At 47.3% G+C, this 16,488-nt stretch overlaps 1 protein-coding gene across 1 annotated transcript in view; it reads left to right on the forward strand.

Annotated features, from left to right (window-relative positions):
* The first annotated feature begins 1,549 nt into the window (after positions 1–1,549).
* The window catches only part of notch3 (notch receptor 3), a 54,748-nt gene continuing 39,809 nt past the window's right edge, over positions 1,550–16,488 (forward strand). Inside the window, exons 1-2 of the mRNA XM_052518828.1 lie at positions 1,550–1,852; positions 3,772–3,844. Coding sequence (XP_052374788.1) covers positions 1,789–1,852; positions 3,772–3,844 — 137 coding nt within the window. The 5' untranslated portion in view covers positions 1,550–1,788. The remainder of the gene's footprint in view (positions 1,853–3,771; positions 3,845–16,488) is intronic.

The following is a 16,488-nucleotide window of genomic DNA, read 5'->3' on the forward strand; positions in this document are numbered from 1 at the left end:
CTGTAGCCAGCCAGGTGAGATACACAAACTCACCCGATCACACACACTCGCAACCTCTCTTCTTCTCTATATCTGTCTTTCGCAAACATATGGAGACACTCACACATAGTCAGAGAGTCTGGGTTGAGAGTCAGTTTGCACCCTGTGGCTATATCTGTGTGACAACATCAAAATGATTTGGTGGTGCTGGTGAAGAAATGAACTCATCCACCCACCATGTGTACATCATCAACCATTGTATTCGTTGCTGAATCCGGCTATTGACTGGGATGGTTACAGCAGAACACGTTTTAGAGGGTCGGTGCCAAAAGAGGCAGGTGTCTGGTGGGCCCTAACAAGCTCTTTTCAATTACCCCTATAGAGTGACGTCACTGGCTGTAACGAACTCCACTCCAAACGAGCTCTGCTACATTCACACCCCCTATCTAGCGCTTGCTAATTTATTCAAGGCCAGGAGCAGAATGTCAGTGTGCTACTGCCCCCCTTCACCTCAGTCCCCCGCGGAGAGAAACTGTGTCATAATGCCGGACTCCTTTTCTCATTCAAATCACGCTTATTGTCTCTGTAAGCGACCGGCTCCGTTCTGAGCACACAGAACAACCGAGGCCCTATACAGCGACTGCATAAAATGAGTCCACTGACGTAGTGTTGTGGACTCTGGAGAGGCAAGCTGAGAGAAAGAGAGGCCTGTAGCCCTGACAGTAGCAGTATAAAGGGTGGTAACAGGGATGTCTGCTCTCATTTCCATCATGTAAACATGATTCACAGTCTTATCTGCAAAGCATCAAGTGTAAACAAACAAACAAACAAGTAGCACCCAGACACACTCCTGTCAGGATAACAAGAGGTGCATTGTCAGGAAAACAGTAGTCCATCACACTAAACTGTAAACATGTTGTGATTCTACAAAGATTGTTATCTGTTATTATCAAGTTGATAATAACAGATCATATCAAGTAGTAATGGCAAATATTTTCTATGGTAGAAGTTGACATTTATATTTATGCCTTTGATATTTCAAAATGGACTTGATTGACACTCAACATGACCCATGGAAAATGTAGGCTACTAAAAAAATGACATAATTCCGAAATTAGATAGCTAACAGTGGGTCAACATTAATTCATGGATTTGTTGCATTGAGATCACAACTTTTTAATGTAAGTGTACTCTAGATTGGCTATTACAGATCCATTACAATGCTGAAAAAACTCAATATAAAGTGCCAGTATAAACTGACTGTCTACATTTATGTCTGAACGTGCTGTCATATTAATTAGATAATTTACTGTTTCTTTGAAATTATTTTCAAGTGAGAGATACCTCAATGGTACCGTTATATGTGATACTCTTGAAAGGCAACAAGACTGGTCTCTCCCTAAATGTTGCTAATGACATAAAAAAAAACTTTACCCGGTCCATTGAGGGGTGGCTTGCGGACTATTTGTCTTGAGCGGAGTGTAACCCCTTACTGCAAGTGGAAAGGGGAGGAAAGGAGGGCGGAGTAATACCAAGTTGTTTCCCAGCGCAGACTTCAAGCTGAGAAGAAAAAATAGTTTTTCAAAAGTTCCAGGAGGAGACGCACAGCAGCCGCGTCTGAGCTGCGAATGCTAATACGGGATAGGACCTGTACGATTTATACACCGTTTTTACTTTTAGTTGATTAATGAACGTTTTGAAGATCCCAGACACTGCCTCTTGGAACTTTTATCTCTCGGTGAACTCAAAGGATGTATTACTGCTAAGTTAACACTTCAAAGAGAAGATTTGGGACAAATTTCCACCGAGATGGGGGGGAATTATAAAGTTTGGATATTTTTAGCAATGTTATTCTTGGTCCATAATTGCGAAGGTAAGGACACTTAATTTATATGACAGTCACATACATTTCAATTGATGTGTATGTGAGCTTTTTTATCAATTTGGCTAGCAGACAAGTCTGGACATATTCTAGCCTTTTCTGTTATTTTCCCTTCACAAATTGTTAACGTTACATTTTGTCACCTGTGCGCTGCGCAATTGAAATGGCATCATATTGAAAAGCACATGCCAGACAACATGCTAGCTGATCTCTAGTCTTGGCTACAAATATTTATTTTAAGGATTTCATTTACAAAAGCATGGTTGGTTGTTAGTGCGGTTCAAAGTTCGATTTCTAACACATACGAAGGCTATTATAACGGGTTAATAACTGGAAAACAAGCATTCGTTGTTGTATAGCCTACAGTAAAAGGCTACGAGACTTTGTATTTGCATAATGTTCTTTGTAGACTGGTAGTGAACAAGGAGGATTCTATCCTGGAATATTTGCCCCCTGAAGTTATTCTATCTTCTACCAGTGTTGAGTGACAAAGCCCAATGTGTTCAATGGAAGGAAGTTGGGAGGTGTTTTGTGGAGGTTGATACAAATGTTGCATGTTCTATTGTGTGGGTGAGATTTTTGTTTACAGATTGCATCCGATAACAGCAACGAATCCGCTTGTCTCTGCGGGATTGGTATGCGTCTCTGTGGGTAACTTTGCGAGGCTGATCGCCACGGTGAGAACTTAATTACAAGCAATAGTATGGAGTGCCGCTGGCAGCGCTGTGCAAGCAAGCCCGCAAGAACGGAACGCGGAATGTAACAATTGAAAGAAAGTTACTTCGGGCATTCGTCCACAAGTTGTAGGCTCGAAGCACGGTTCACTCACATAGAAACGGAATTCCATATGTATGTCTTGTATGTGAAGTCTATTATCCTCGTTCGTGGGGGTATAGGGTGAGATTTGTTTGTGAGTGAAGGGGGGTGATGAGGCAACTTTACCCCCCCTTATCTGAACAAAGAGCTTTTAACAATTGAACTTTGTTGTTGTGGGGGATGGGATGAGTGCTAGAATATCATTTAACATTATTAAAAAAGGTAATGCATCTGTCTATGCAGGGTAATGAGCATCCACATATGAATGACAAACCTTTTGGATGGATGTTTGATGGGGTTGTGAGTTCCACATCTGTTTGTGCGCGAAAATCCTTTGAACTAGGCCTACTGTTGAGAAAGTAACCTATAGGTCTATTTAGTTGACATCCTGTATAATACAAGTTTATGGTAGCAACATTTGATTGGTTGTATACATGGAAGCTCATAGTTGAACTCTGAATAAATTAATTCTCTTGCAATAACCCTGAACATTAATCAACTTGAGTCGGCTACATTACACTGTAATTAAACAAATTATGGAAACCATTCATTGGCTTATAGGCTATGCCTACCCTCAACGAAACGGGTTGGCAGATACTCGTATAATTATCCCACATAGTCAATAATTACCATATCAAACCTATTATTACTCAAAATGATTTTGAATCTATGAAAAAGAAATGGAATCCTATCTCGTTTCCCTGTCTACACCCATCTCAGCATGCATCTGCATTCAGTCGCAGATAACGCTATCAGCTCTTGCCAAGAAAGTAAACATAAGCGTACCCATGTAAGCGGGTGTGTCCATAAAGTGTCATTTTAATGAGTGGGAAAATGGAACTGTCTAGCCAAGAGCAACATGTTTGAAATCCAGCACATGGCTTACCGGTATGTTGGAATGATTGATTCTGAACGGAGGAGAAATGTAATTAGATTATATATATATTTTTTTTTAGATGGCCACTTCTCCTCCCACAAATAATATAGGCTGCTCTATCAAATGTCTGGATTAAATGAATATTTCAAACCTGCCCTGAGAAAAGGGCCTGATCACCATGGGTCTGCCTCCCTTCATCTCTCCTTCCTCTCCACAGGATTCCGCTGTGTGGATAAATACAGACCGTGTGACAATGGAGGAACGTGCATAGACTCACCCTCACGATGCATGTAAGTGCAACATCATGTTTTATGGATCACACATGTACGAAATCACTGCAGGCCTACATTGATCTAAATGGTGACGTGATGAGGAGGAACTCTGAAAACAGTATAGGCCCAGGCCTATGAGTAGGCTCTCAGGATTAGTTGAGGACTTATGGGGTAGAAACAGTATAGGCCCAGGCCTATGAGTAGGCTCTCAGGATTAGTTGAGGACTTATGGGGTAGAAACAGTATAGGCCTAGGCCTATGAGTAGGCTCTCAGGATTAGTTGAGGATTTATGGGGTAGAAACAGTATAGGCCCAGGCCTATGAGTAGGCTCTCAGGATTAGTTGAGGATTTATGGGGTAGAAACAGTATAGGCCCAGGCCTATGAGTAGGCTCTCAGGATTAGTTGAGGACTTATGGGGTAGAAACAGTATAGGCCCAGGCCTATGAGTAGGCTCTCAGGATTAGTTGAGGACTTATGGGGTAGAAACAGTATAGGCCCAGGCCTATGAGTATTAGTTGAGGACTTATGGGGTAGAAACAGTATAGGCCCAGGCCTATTAGTTGAGGACTTATGGGGTAGAAACAGTATAGGCCCAGGCCTATGAGTAGGCTCTCAGGATTAGTTGAGGATTTATGGGGTAGAAACAGTATAGGCCCAGGCCTATGAGTAGGCTCTCAGGATTAGTTGAGGACTTATGGGGTAGAAACAGTATAGGCCCAGGCCTATGAGTAGGCTCTCAGGATTAGTTGAGGATTTATGGGGTAGAAACAGTATAGGCCCAGGCCTATGAGTAGGCTCTCAGGATTAGTTGAGGACTTATGGGGTAGAAACAGTATAGGCCCAGGCCTATGAGTAGGCTCTCAGGATTAGTTGAGGATTTATGGGGTAGAAACAGTATAGGCCCAGGCCTATGAGTAGGCTCTCAGGATTAGTTGAGGATTTATGGGGTAGAAACAGTATAGGCCCAGGCCTATGAGTAGGCTCTCAGGATTAGTTGAGGCCTATTTATGGGGTAGAAACAGTATAGGCCCAGGCCTATGAGTAGGCTCTCAGGATTAGTTGAGGATTTATGGGGTAGAAACAGTATAGGCCCAGGCCTATGAGTAGGCTCTCAGGATTAGTTGAGGATTTATGGGGTAGAAACAGTATAGGCCCAGGCCTATGAGTAGGCTCTCAGGATTAGTTGAGGATTTATGGGGTAGAAACAGTATAGGCCCAGGCCTATGAGTAGGCTCTCAGGATTAGTTGAGGATTTATGGGGTAGAAACAGTATAGGCCCAGGCCTATGAGTAGGCTCTCAGGATTAGTTGAGGATTTATGGGGTAGAAACAGTATAGGCCCAGGCCTATGAGTAGGCTCTCAGGATTAGTTGAGGATTTATGGGGTAGAAACAGTATAGGCCCAGGCCTATGAGTTTAGGCTCCCAGGCCTCAGGATTAGTTGAGGACTTATGGGGTAGAAACAGTATAGGCCCAGGCCTATGAGTAGGCTCTCAGGATTAGTTGAGGATTTATGGGGTAGAAACAGTATAGGCCCAGGCCTATGAGTAGGCTCTCAGGATTAGTTGAGGACTTATGGGGTAGAAACAGTATAGGCCCAGGCCTATGAGTAGAGGCTCTCAGGATTAGTTGAGGACTTATGGGGTAGAAACAGTTCAAGTAGGCAAAGTTTAGTCATTTGTATCAGTATGCAGAACTTGTATTATTTAGCGTTGGTTAGTAAATCATTGCATTGCAAACTACTAGAGCTGCATTGCGCTCACAATGGGCTGGAACTCAGCCAAGTGGTTGGTGGTTATCGATACAATGTGGACAATTGACACGTTGAATGAAATGTTCCAGTCTGCAGTCGAACCACTACATGGGGTGTAATGTGTGTAATGAACAACTCATGGATACATACAGACAGGTTGAATGGAGTGTTTCAGTCTGCAGTCAAACCACTACATGGGGTGTAATGTGTGTAATGAACAACACATGGATACATACAGACAGGTTGAATGGAGGGTTTCAGTCTGCAGTCAAACCACCACATGGGGTGTAATGTGTGTAATGAACAACACATGGATACATACAGACAGGTTGAATGGAGGGTTTCAGTCTGCAGTCAAACCACCACATGGGGTGTAATGTGTGTAATGAACAACACATGGATACATACAGACAGGTTGAATGGAGTGTTTCAGTCTGCAGTCAAACCACTACATGGGGTGTAATGTGTGTAATGAACAACACATGGATACATACAGACAGGTTGAATGGAGTGTTTCAGTCTGCAGTCAAACCACTACATGGGGTGTAATGTGTGTAATGAACAACACATGGATACATACAGACAGGTTGAATGGAGTGTTTCAGTCTGCAGTCAAACCACTACATGGGGTGTAATGTGTGTAATGAACAACACATGGATACATACAGACAGGTTGAATGGAGTGTTTCAGTCTGCAGTCAAACCACTACATGGGGTGTAATGTGTGTAATGAACAACACATGGATACATACAGACAGGTTGAATGGAGTGTTTCAGTCTGCAGTCAAACCACTACATGGGGTGTAATGTGTGTAATGAACAACACATGGATACATACAGACAGGTTGAATGGAGGGTTTCAGTCTGCAGTCAAACCACTACATGGGGTGTAATGTGTGTAATGAACAACACATGGATACATACAGACAGGTTGAATGGAGGGTTTCAGTCTGCAGTCAAACCACTACATGGGGTGTAATGTGTGTAATGAACAACACATGGATACATACAGACAGGTTGAATGGAGTGTTCCCGTCTGGACTTGTTTGGCTTGTGACACACCGTTCACACTGGAGTTGCACCTGTTGAAGATGAAGAGCTTTGTGGACCATAAACTACAGTATTAAACTGGTCATAGCATGACTAAGAGGTTCCTTATAAGCAATTCCATGGATTGTTTGGTAACCAGCAGAATTCATTTTGAGAGTTTCCCACGGTTTCTATGTCGGAGAGGTCGTGGTTCCAGTCCTTCGGAGCGAGAGCAACGTGATTGTTATCATGAGAGAGCCCGGGGGCTGCTGTTTTTACTTTCCCGCCTGATTTGGACATGTTCTGTGTGAGCTCTCACACTCATTCACAGTGATTAGGGTCTTTGTTTTACAATAGGCAATCTCAGTAGGGGATACAGTGTGATGATGGCGTGGGAAACAATCTCAGTAGTTAGGATAGATACAGTGTGATGATGGCGAGGGGGCTACGTGGGAAACAATCTCAGTAGTTAGGATAGATACAGTGTGATGATGGCGAGGGGGTACGTGGGAAACAATCTCAGTAGTTAGGATAGATACAGTGTGATGATGGCGAGGGGGCTACGTGGGAAACAATCTCAGTAGTTAGGATAGATACAGTGTGATGATGGCGAGGGGCTACGTGGGAAACAATCTCAGTAGTTAGGATAGATACAGTGTGATGATGGCGAGGGGGCTACGTGGGAAACAATCTCAGTAGTTAGGATAGATACAGTGTGATGATGGCGAGGGGGCTACGTGGGAAACAATCTCAGTAGTTAGGATAGATACAGTGTGATGATGGCGAGGGGGCTACGTGGGAAACAATCTCAGTAGTTAGGATAGATACAGTGTGATGATGGCGAGGGGGCTACGTGGGAAACAATCTCAGTAGTTAGGATAGATACAGTGTGATGATGGCGAGGGGGCTACGTGGGAAACAATCTCAGTAGTTAGGATAGATACAGTGTGATGATGGCGAGGGGGCTACGTGGGAAACAATCTCAGTAGTTAGGATAGATACAGTGTGATGATGGCGAGGGGGCTACGTGGGAAACAATCTCAGTAGTTAGGATAGATACAGTGTGATGATGGCGAGGGGGCCATTAGGCTTTTTACCATTGGGAAAAGCAAAGCCTATAATGCATTATAGTGTTTGAAGTTGGACCAGAGCTGAGAATTGGATGGAACAATAACACTTGGTTCCTTTGGTTTTGACTTTTGTCTGATGAGATTGGCTGACAGGCAGCTTCCCTCCACTACAGTCGTTTTTAGGACTTGGTTGGTGACAAGACCACAAGACCCTCACCTTCATGCTACAGTTGAGCCAAAGGCTATATGACATCACCAAGCATCATTCCGATGCTCAGTAGAGTTTCTCAACCAGGCTATATAGTAGCTCCCCATGTAGGCTAGGATTGACCACTGATTCCACCATAGTAGTCTATACTATAGTTGCTGCTTGCCTAGAACATTCCACACTGCCATCTCATTACTTACATCCCAGTTCTGACCTGTCTGAAAACATGGCCATTGTAAAAGAGTATCAGGTCAGGTGTCAGGTAGTGTCTGTGTAAACGCACGTGAAGCCAGTCACCAACAAACGACAATATAGTTCTCAAATCATTACCTAAAGCAGGGGAAGCGGTTGGTAAATGTGTAATTGTGTTAATAGCTCCTCAAACTGTTCTTTGTGAGAGGAGCTCTCTTCTGTTTTCAAACTGCTTAGACTTTCTGGAGCTAAAGACTTGTGTGTCTTCACATTGGGGTGGCAGGGTAGCCTAGTGGTTATAGCGTTGGACTAGTAACCGGAAGGTTGCGAGTTCAAACCCCTGAGCTGACAAGGTACAAATCTGTCGTTCTGCCCCTGAACAGGCAGTTAACCCACTGTTCCCAGGCCGTCATTGAAAATAAGAATGTGTTCTTAACTGACTTGCCTGGTTAAATAAAGGTAAAATAAATTTAAAAAATTAAAACATAACTCTGCTACCAACTGGCCTATGCTTCAACCTTCTACGGGTCATGACTGTATCATTGTACATAGTTAAACCCTTGAACTTGGACCGAGCGTGTTCATTCGTCTCCCAACTCTAATGGCGTCATGTCTCTGGGATAGTGTTCACTTCTCAGAGAGTGTGTTGTGTGTTCATGATTTGTGTTCCTCAGCTTTTTTTTGGCGCTGCGTGTCTATATGTATGGGGTGTGGAGGGCTATCAATTCATGCGTAATCACTCCTCTGGGTCAGTGTCAACAGCGAGACATAGAAGAGATTCCCAATAGGAAATCTAAATGCCGTACCACACAGAATGGTAACACGCCCACAGCAGGGCCATGACCGGGACAGGCAGCGACGCCTCAGCCTGGCCAACGGGGGAGCGGAGTGGTCAAACCAGTCCTAGACAGAGGCGACTGGAGGACCCACCTCACCCCATCCCCTGGGATCCCAGTGTAACTGGAGAACCACAACAGCAGAAAAGATCCTTTCTTCCCCCAGATACCCGACTGCAACCGTACACCATCAGGAGAGCTGAGAGCTGGGGAGAGGGTGAGAAATGGAAAGGGCACAGGAGAGTGAGGGAGAAATGGAGAGAGAGAGAGAAATAGAAGATAGAGATAAAAGTGGTAGCTTTAGGAAGAAATTGTAGAGCGCTGGTGAGACACGTGAGATTTTACCTGAAAATCACAGAGGGCAAACTAGCCATTAGCTCTCTGTTTGAAATCAACCTGTGGATTTTCCTACTTTCAGAGCAGAAGCTGTTGATCAGGTCCTTCTCTGAAGTTGTGCAGCATGAGTATTATTTTCCTCTGTTCTCAGGTGACAGTAATATTCTATCTTTTTTTTATTGTCATTGTTACTGTCCCAGATACCAATGTATCCTCTGTCTGGTTGGCAAACATAAAGACATGATACTAAACTCTCCTCTAAGCATGCCAGAACCATGAAGCTTTGCTCCCTCCCTGTTAGTCCTGTCTGTCTGGCCCCCTCATGGTTCACTGCTGTGGCCCTGTCTGTCTGGCCCCCTCATGGTTCACTGCTGTGGCCCTGTCTGTGTGGCCCCCTCATGGTTCACTGCTGTGGCCCTGTCTGTCTGGCCCCCTCATGGTTCACTGCTGTGGCCCTGTCTGTCTGGCCCCCTCATGGTTCACTGCTGTGGGCCTGTCTGTGTGGCCCCCCCATGGTTCACTGCTGTGGCCCTGTCTGTCGGGCCCCCTCATGGTTCACTGCTGTGGCCCTGTCTGTGTGGCCCCCTCATGGTTCACTGCTGTGGCCCTGTCTGTCTGGCCCCCTCATGGTTCACTGCTGTGGCCCTGTCTGTGTGGCCCCCTCATGGTTCACTGCTGTGGCCCTGTCTAAGGTGAACGAGCAGGGTCTCAGACATGTGTAGTGGATAGCAGATTACAGGAGTAATCCTTCTGGAACCTGTTCCACCGTCTCACTGAGCCAGAATGACGGGTCACTTCTGATAGGTGTAGGGGCTGGCTGGTCTGGCCTGGGCGGGACTACTATGCTGATGCACCTGTAACACTACAACGATCCAAGTGATTTTTTCTTCTTCTCTGAATCATGATAACAGTATATTGGATCCAGTACATTGGCTTCAGGGAATGATACTCCCTGTTGAGTCATAGTTTGAGTCTTAGCTATTCTTTTCTCTTCTCTTGATGCACCTGCTTACATCAGCATCCTGGATGGTTGGGGAAAGTACAAAACATACACACATCATTGGACAGAACGTTGTTGTTCTCTCTGTCCCTCATTCTGTCTCTCTGAATCCCATAATTGAACACAAGACCAAGGGAGCACAAAGCCCAGAGACAGACAGACAGACAGACGTGTGGTGCACTTGATGGTGAAGAGGTTGACTATCACAGAGAGAGTGGCCCTCTAGGTGAGCAGTCAGGGCCATGGGTCCCCTCTGCTCCGCCCCGCCCCTGTATGTCTGTGTGTAGATGGAATGTGCAACGGAGGGGCCGCTGGAGTGTCGGAGATAATTAGGCAGATTGAGAGGGTGACATTCAGAGTGGATCCAGCTGGAAGAATTGGGTGTGGGGTGTGGGGGGGCAGCTGGTGGATGTTGTGATGGTAATCCAGTGAAGTCAGATCTTTGACAAAGGGGGTGAAGCGGAGGGCCAGGTGCTGCCATTGAGCGGCCTGCTGGCCGCATGCTGGGAGAGACGGGCTCGTGCGTGGAGGAGTGGAGCCGGCCGGCGGACCAGCCCACAGGCCTCCTCTTCTCTGAACATGCTCCCTTTCTCTCTCACTGCTATTGGGGATGAACGCTCTTTGTCTCTGTGTGTTTTTCCCCAGCTCCTCCAACGGTTTATCTATCCTCTGTGTGTTGTGTCTCTCAAAGCCCACAGTGGACCCCACCGCAGATTGCACAATGGCTTCAGATCCTCTGGCAGGGATGGATGGATCTGTTCTTCTCTCTCTCTCTCTCTCTCTCTCTCTCTCTCTCTCTCTCTCTCTCTCTCTCTCTCTCTCTCTCTCTCTCTCTCTCTCTCTCTCTCTCTCTCTCTCTCTCTCTCTCTCTCTCTCTCTCTCTCTGTCTGTGAGGCCAGGCGGATAGAGGGATGGAAACTGGCTCTGTGTGTTATTAATAGCTGTGATGTGACCTCAGTAGCAGAGTGAGGTCTATAAATTGTAAGTGTTGTGTTTTAATGACCTCCATGGAAGCTCCCGGACTCTTAGAACATGATGAACGAGGGACAGTTGTTCAGTTTCATAGGGAACAGCCACTTCAGCCTGTATGTGTGTATGTGTGTGTGTATAGTCTCTGTGTAGTAGGGTCTCTGTGGCCTAGGGTCTCTGTGTTGTAGGGTCTCTGTGTCCTAGGGTCTCTGTGTAGTAGGGTCTCTTTGTCCTAGGGTCTCTGTGTAGTAGGGTCTCTGTGTCCTAGGGTCTCTGTGTAGTAGGGTCTCTGTGTCCTAGGGTCTCTGTGTAGTAGGGTATCTGTGTCCTAGGGTATCTGTGTCCTAGGGTATCTGTGTCCTAGGGTCTCTGTGTCCTAGGGTCTCTGTGTCCTAGGGTCTCTGTGTCCTAGGGTCTCTGTATAGTAGGGTCTCTGTGTCCTAGGGTCTCTGTGTCCTAGGGTCTCTGTGTCCTAGGGTCTCTGTATAGTAGGGTCTCTGTGTAGTAGGGTCTCTGTGTAGTAGGGTCTCTGTGTCCTAGGGTCTCTGTGTAGTAGGGTCTCTGTGTAGTAGGGTCTCTGTGTCCTAGGGTCTCTGTGTAGTAGGGTCTCTGTGTAGTAGGGTCTCTGTGTCCTAGGGTCTCTGTGTAGTAGGGTCTCTGTGTAGTAGGATCTCTGTGTAGTAGGGTCTCTGTGTCCTAGGGTCTCTGTGTAGTAGGGTCTCTATGTCCTAGGGTCTCTGTGTAGTAGGGTCTCTGTGTAGTAGGGTCTCTATGTCCTAGGGTCTCTGTGTAGTAGGGTCTCTGTGTAGTAGAGAGTTATGTGTTAATGTTTGCTTTATTTTCAGTTGCCATGAGGAAAGAAAGACCTGAGCAGAATTCCGAGTATCCTCATGAAAAATGCATCAGGTTCTGTTGAATGTGATTATTGTCATTTGGATCCAAACCAGATAGACCAGGGATTTGATTTGATTTGGATGGGTAACTGGCGGTCACTCAATTAGCCCTGGTCAGCAAACATATTTTAGATTGTAAGTTAGTCTTGCGGCCAGCTATCTAAACTTGTAGTAATCACGGTAGAATTACCGACCGGGAGGCCCCCCATTGATTTTGTTAGTCAATCTCAGTCAGATATCATATTAAAAACTGCAAACATTTCTCTCCGCCCCATGGCAAAATGAGTAGAATTGCAGGACATGAACTCTAAAACGTCAAATTTCACTTAGGGCCCCCAAAAGGTTGCATGTGTGGGTATGTATGCAGGTATTCAGACCCCCCCATGACGAGTTCAGCGTTTTGTGACCCCCGCCCCCATTAAAGTTGCCCATCCCTGACATGTAATCCTGTACAGTACCCCTGAACAGAGCCAGTTCACCTTGGAAGAGAGATGTACACACATTCCCCACCCACTGGCCACAGGTATCATTTCAACAACAGTTTTGATGTACATTTGGTTGAGTTGTCAACTAACATGAATTCAACATGAAATCAACAGAAAAGTTCACCATGTCATTGGATTTAGGTCCAGAAAAAGAAAATGAATTCACTTACGTTGATGACTTTTTGCAAATCCAATCAGTTTTCCACGTTGATTAAACGTCATCACACTGATTTTGTTTTGTTGCAATGACGTAGAAACAATGTTAACTCAACAACAACAAAAACCCCAGTGGGCAGTCACACAGTGACAGGCAGAGCGAAGCAGGCAGACAACACAGTTAGTTATTACTGTTGGCTTTGCCCGGAACACCTTGGGGCTGGTAGTGTTTTCTTGGCGTCTTCACGCTGAATGAGAGAGGAATGCTTTAGTGAGATTCCTCCTTTCCACTCTGCTGCTCCTCTCAGTGTATTGTCCTGCTCACCTCCAGCCCGTTCACCCCTGCAGTCATCTCAGTGTATTGTCCTGCTCACCTCCAGCCCGTTCACCCCTGCAGTCATCTCAGTGTATTGTCCTGCTCACCTCCAGCCTGTTCACCCCTGCAGTCCTCTCAGTGTATTGTCCTGCTCACCTCCAGCCTGTTCACCCCTGCAGTCCTCTCAGTGTATTGTCCTGCTCACCTCCAGCCCGTTCACCCCTGCAGTCATCTCAGTGTATTGTCCTGCTCACCTCCAGCCTGTTCACCCCTGCAGTCCTCTCAGTGTATTGTCCTGCTCACCTCCAGCCTGTTCACCCCTGCAGTCCTCTCAGTGTATTGTCCTGCTCACCTCCAGCCCGTTCACCCCTGCAGTCATCTCAGTGTATTGTCCTGCTCACCTCCAGCCTGTTCACCCCTGCAGTCCTCTCAGTGTATTGTCCTGCTCACCTCCAGCCCGTTCACCCCTGCACTCCTCTCAGTGTATTGTCCTGCTCACCTCCAGCCTGTTCACCCCTGCACTCCTCTCAGTGTATTGTCCTGCTCACCTCCAGCCTGTTCACCCCTGCAGTCATCTCAGTGTATTGTCCTGCTCACCTCCAGCCTGTTCACCCCTGCAGTCATCTCAGTGTATTGTCCTGCTCACCTCCAGCCTGTTCACCCCTGCAGTCATCTCAGTGTATTGTTCTGCTCACCTCCAGCCTGTTCACCCCTGCAGTCATCTCAGTGTATTGTCCTGCTCACCTCCAGCCTGTTCACCCCTGCAGTCATCTCAGTGTATTGTCCTGCTCACCTCCAGCCTGTTCACCCCTGCAGTCATCTCAGTGTATTGTCCTGCTCACCTCCAGCCTGTTCACCCCTGCAGTCATCTCAGTGTATTGTTCTGCTCACCTCCAGCCTGTTCACCCCTGCAGTCATCTCAGTGTATTGTCCTGCTCACCTCCAGCCTGTTCACCCCTGCAGTCATCTCAGTGTATTGTTCTGCTCACCTCCAGCCTGTTCACCCCTGCAGTCATCTCAGTGTATTGTCCTGCTCACCTCCAGCCCGTTCACCCCTGCAGTCATCTCAGTCTATTGTTCTGCTCACCTCCAGCCTGTTCACCCCTGCAGTCATCTCAGTGTATTGTCCTGCTCACCTCCAGCCTGTTCACCCCTGCAGTCATCTCAGTGTATTGTCCTGCTCACCTCCAGCCTGTTCACCCCTGCAGTCCTCTCAGTGTATTGTCCTGCTCACCTCCAGCCCGTTCACCCCTGCACTCATCTCAGTGTATTGTCCTGCTCACCTCCAGCCTGTTCACCCCTGCAGTCCTCTCAGTGTATTGTCCTGCTCACCTCCAGCCCGTTCACCCCTGCAGTCCTCTCAGTGTATTGTCCTGCTCACCTCCAGCCTGTTCACCCCTGCAGTCATCTCAGTGTATTGTCCTGCTCACCTCCAGCCCGTTCACCCCTGCAGTCATCTCAGTGTATTGTCCTGCTCACCTCCAGCCCGTTCACCCCTGCAGTCCTCTCAGTGTATTGTCCTGCTCACCTCCAGCCTGTTCACCCCTGCAGTCCTCTCAGTGTATTGTCCTGCTCACCTCCAGCCCGTTCACCCCTGCAGTCATCTCAGTGTATTGTCCTGCTCACCTCCAGCCCGTTCACCCCTGCAGTCATCTCAGTGTATTGTCCTGCTCACCTCCAGCCCGTTCACCCCTGCAGTCATCTCAGTGTATTGTCCTGCTCACCTCCAGCCCGTTCACCCCTGCAGTCATCTCAGTGTATTGTCCTGCTCACCTCCAGCCTGTTCACCCCTGCAGTCCTCTCAGTGTATTGTCCTGCTCACCTCCAGCCCGTTCACCCCTGCAGTCATCTCAGTGTATTGTCCTGCTCACCTCCAGCCCGTTCACCCCTGCAGTCATCTCAGTGTATTGTCCTGCTCACCTCCAGCCCGTTCACCCCTGCACTCATCTCAGTGTATTGTCCTGCTCACCTCCAGCCTGTTCACCCCTGCACTCATCTCAGTGTATTGTCCTGCTCACCTCCAGCCTGTTCACCCCTGCACTCATCTCAGTGTATTGTCCTGCTCACCTCCAGCCTGTTCACCCCTGCAGTCATCTCAGTGTATTGTCCTGCTCACCTCCAGCCTGTTCACCCCTGCACTCATCTCAGTGTATTGTCCTGCTCACCTTCAGCCTGTTCACCCCTGCACTCATCTCAGTGTATTGTCCTGCTCACCTCCAGCCTGTTCACCCCTGCAGTCATCTCAGTGTATTGTCCTGCTCACCTCCAGCCCGTTCACCCCTGCACTCATCTCAGGAATGCTTCAAAAACCATGACCACAGGCTCTCATTTAAAATGCCACGATTGGAATGACTGGTGGGATAGACAGACAATTAGGTTCTCTCACGCCAACATGCAGCGGGAGGGAACCACGGATCACTCCTGTCTGGTTGACAGGCAGATTGAGCCATCCCCAGTCCGTCATGTCGGGAGGAGACCACTGACTCCATGGGTGAATCTCAATTGTGTTTCTTGATTCCTTGCATCCTCTTCCCTCACCTCCTCAGAACGCATCCATGAGAGAGGATCCATGGAGTCAAGTAAACACAATTGAGATTCACTCCCAAGGAACCTGTGGATTCAGCTTGTTGGACCTGTAGATAAGATTCAAGGTGGTTGTATATCTAAGGGAATATTACCTGTATCTATCTGAGACAGTGGTGGTTGGGTCTGAGCAGAGAGAGGAGGTAGCGGGTAGAAGGGGGTTTGTCCCCACTGCTCCTGGGTCATGGGGGCTGGAGGAGAACTGGGGGCTGTGGTTCCCAGGCCCTATCAGAGGAAGTGGTGCCTTCTGACCTGCTCTCATACGCACATCCTGTCTGTCTGTGCAGCTTAAAGCAGCTTCCTCACTGCTCTCTGCCCTCCTCCTTGATCCCTCCATCCACACTGACCACAATACCACCAACAACGTCCCCTACGCAATCATGTTACTGCCACAACTCATCATCAGGGATTGTGGTACAACTTGCCTGCTTGTTTTTCTCATGTGAACCCTTCATGTTTTGTATTTGGAATTTGGAAAGAACAAACACTGACTCACATGCACACAGCACTCAGACACAGACACACAGCACTCAGACACAGACACACAGCACTCAGACACAGACACAGAGACACACAGACACATACACACAGCACTCAGACACAGACACACAGCACTCAGACACAGACACAGAGACACACAGACACATGCACACAGCACTCAGACACAGACACACAGCACTCAGACACATGCACACAGCACTCAGACACAGACACACAGCACTCAGACACATGCACACAGCACTCAGACACATGCACACAGCACTCAGACACAGACACACAGCACTCAGACACATGCACACAGCACTCAGACACATGCACACAGCACTCAGACACA

The sequence above is a fragment of the Oncorhynchus keta genome, chromosome 5 (assembly GCF_023373465.1).
Source record: "Oncorhynchus keta strain PuntledgeMale-10-30-2019 chromosome 5, Oket_V2, whole genome shotgun sequence".
Taxonomy (NCBI): domain Eukaryota; kingdom Metazoa; phylum Chordata; class Actinopteri; order Salmoniformes; family Salmonidae; genus Oncorhynchus; species Oncorhynchus keta.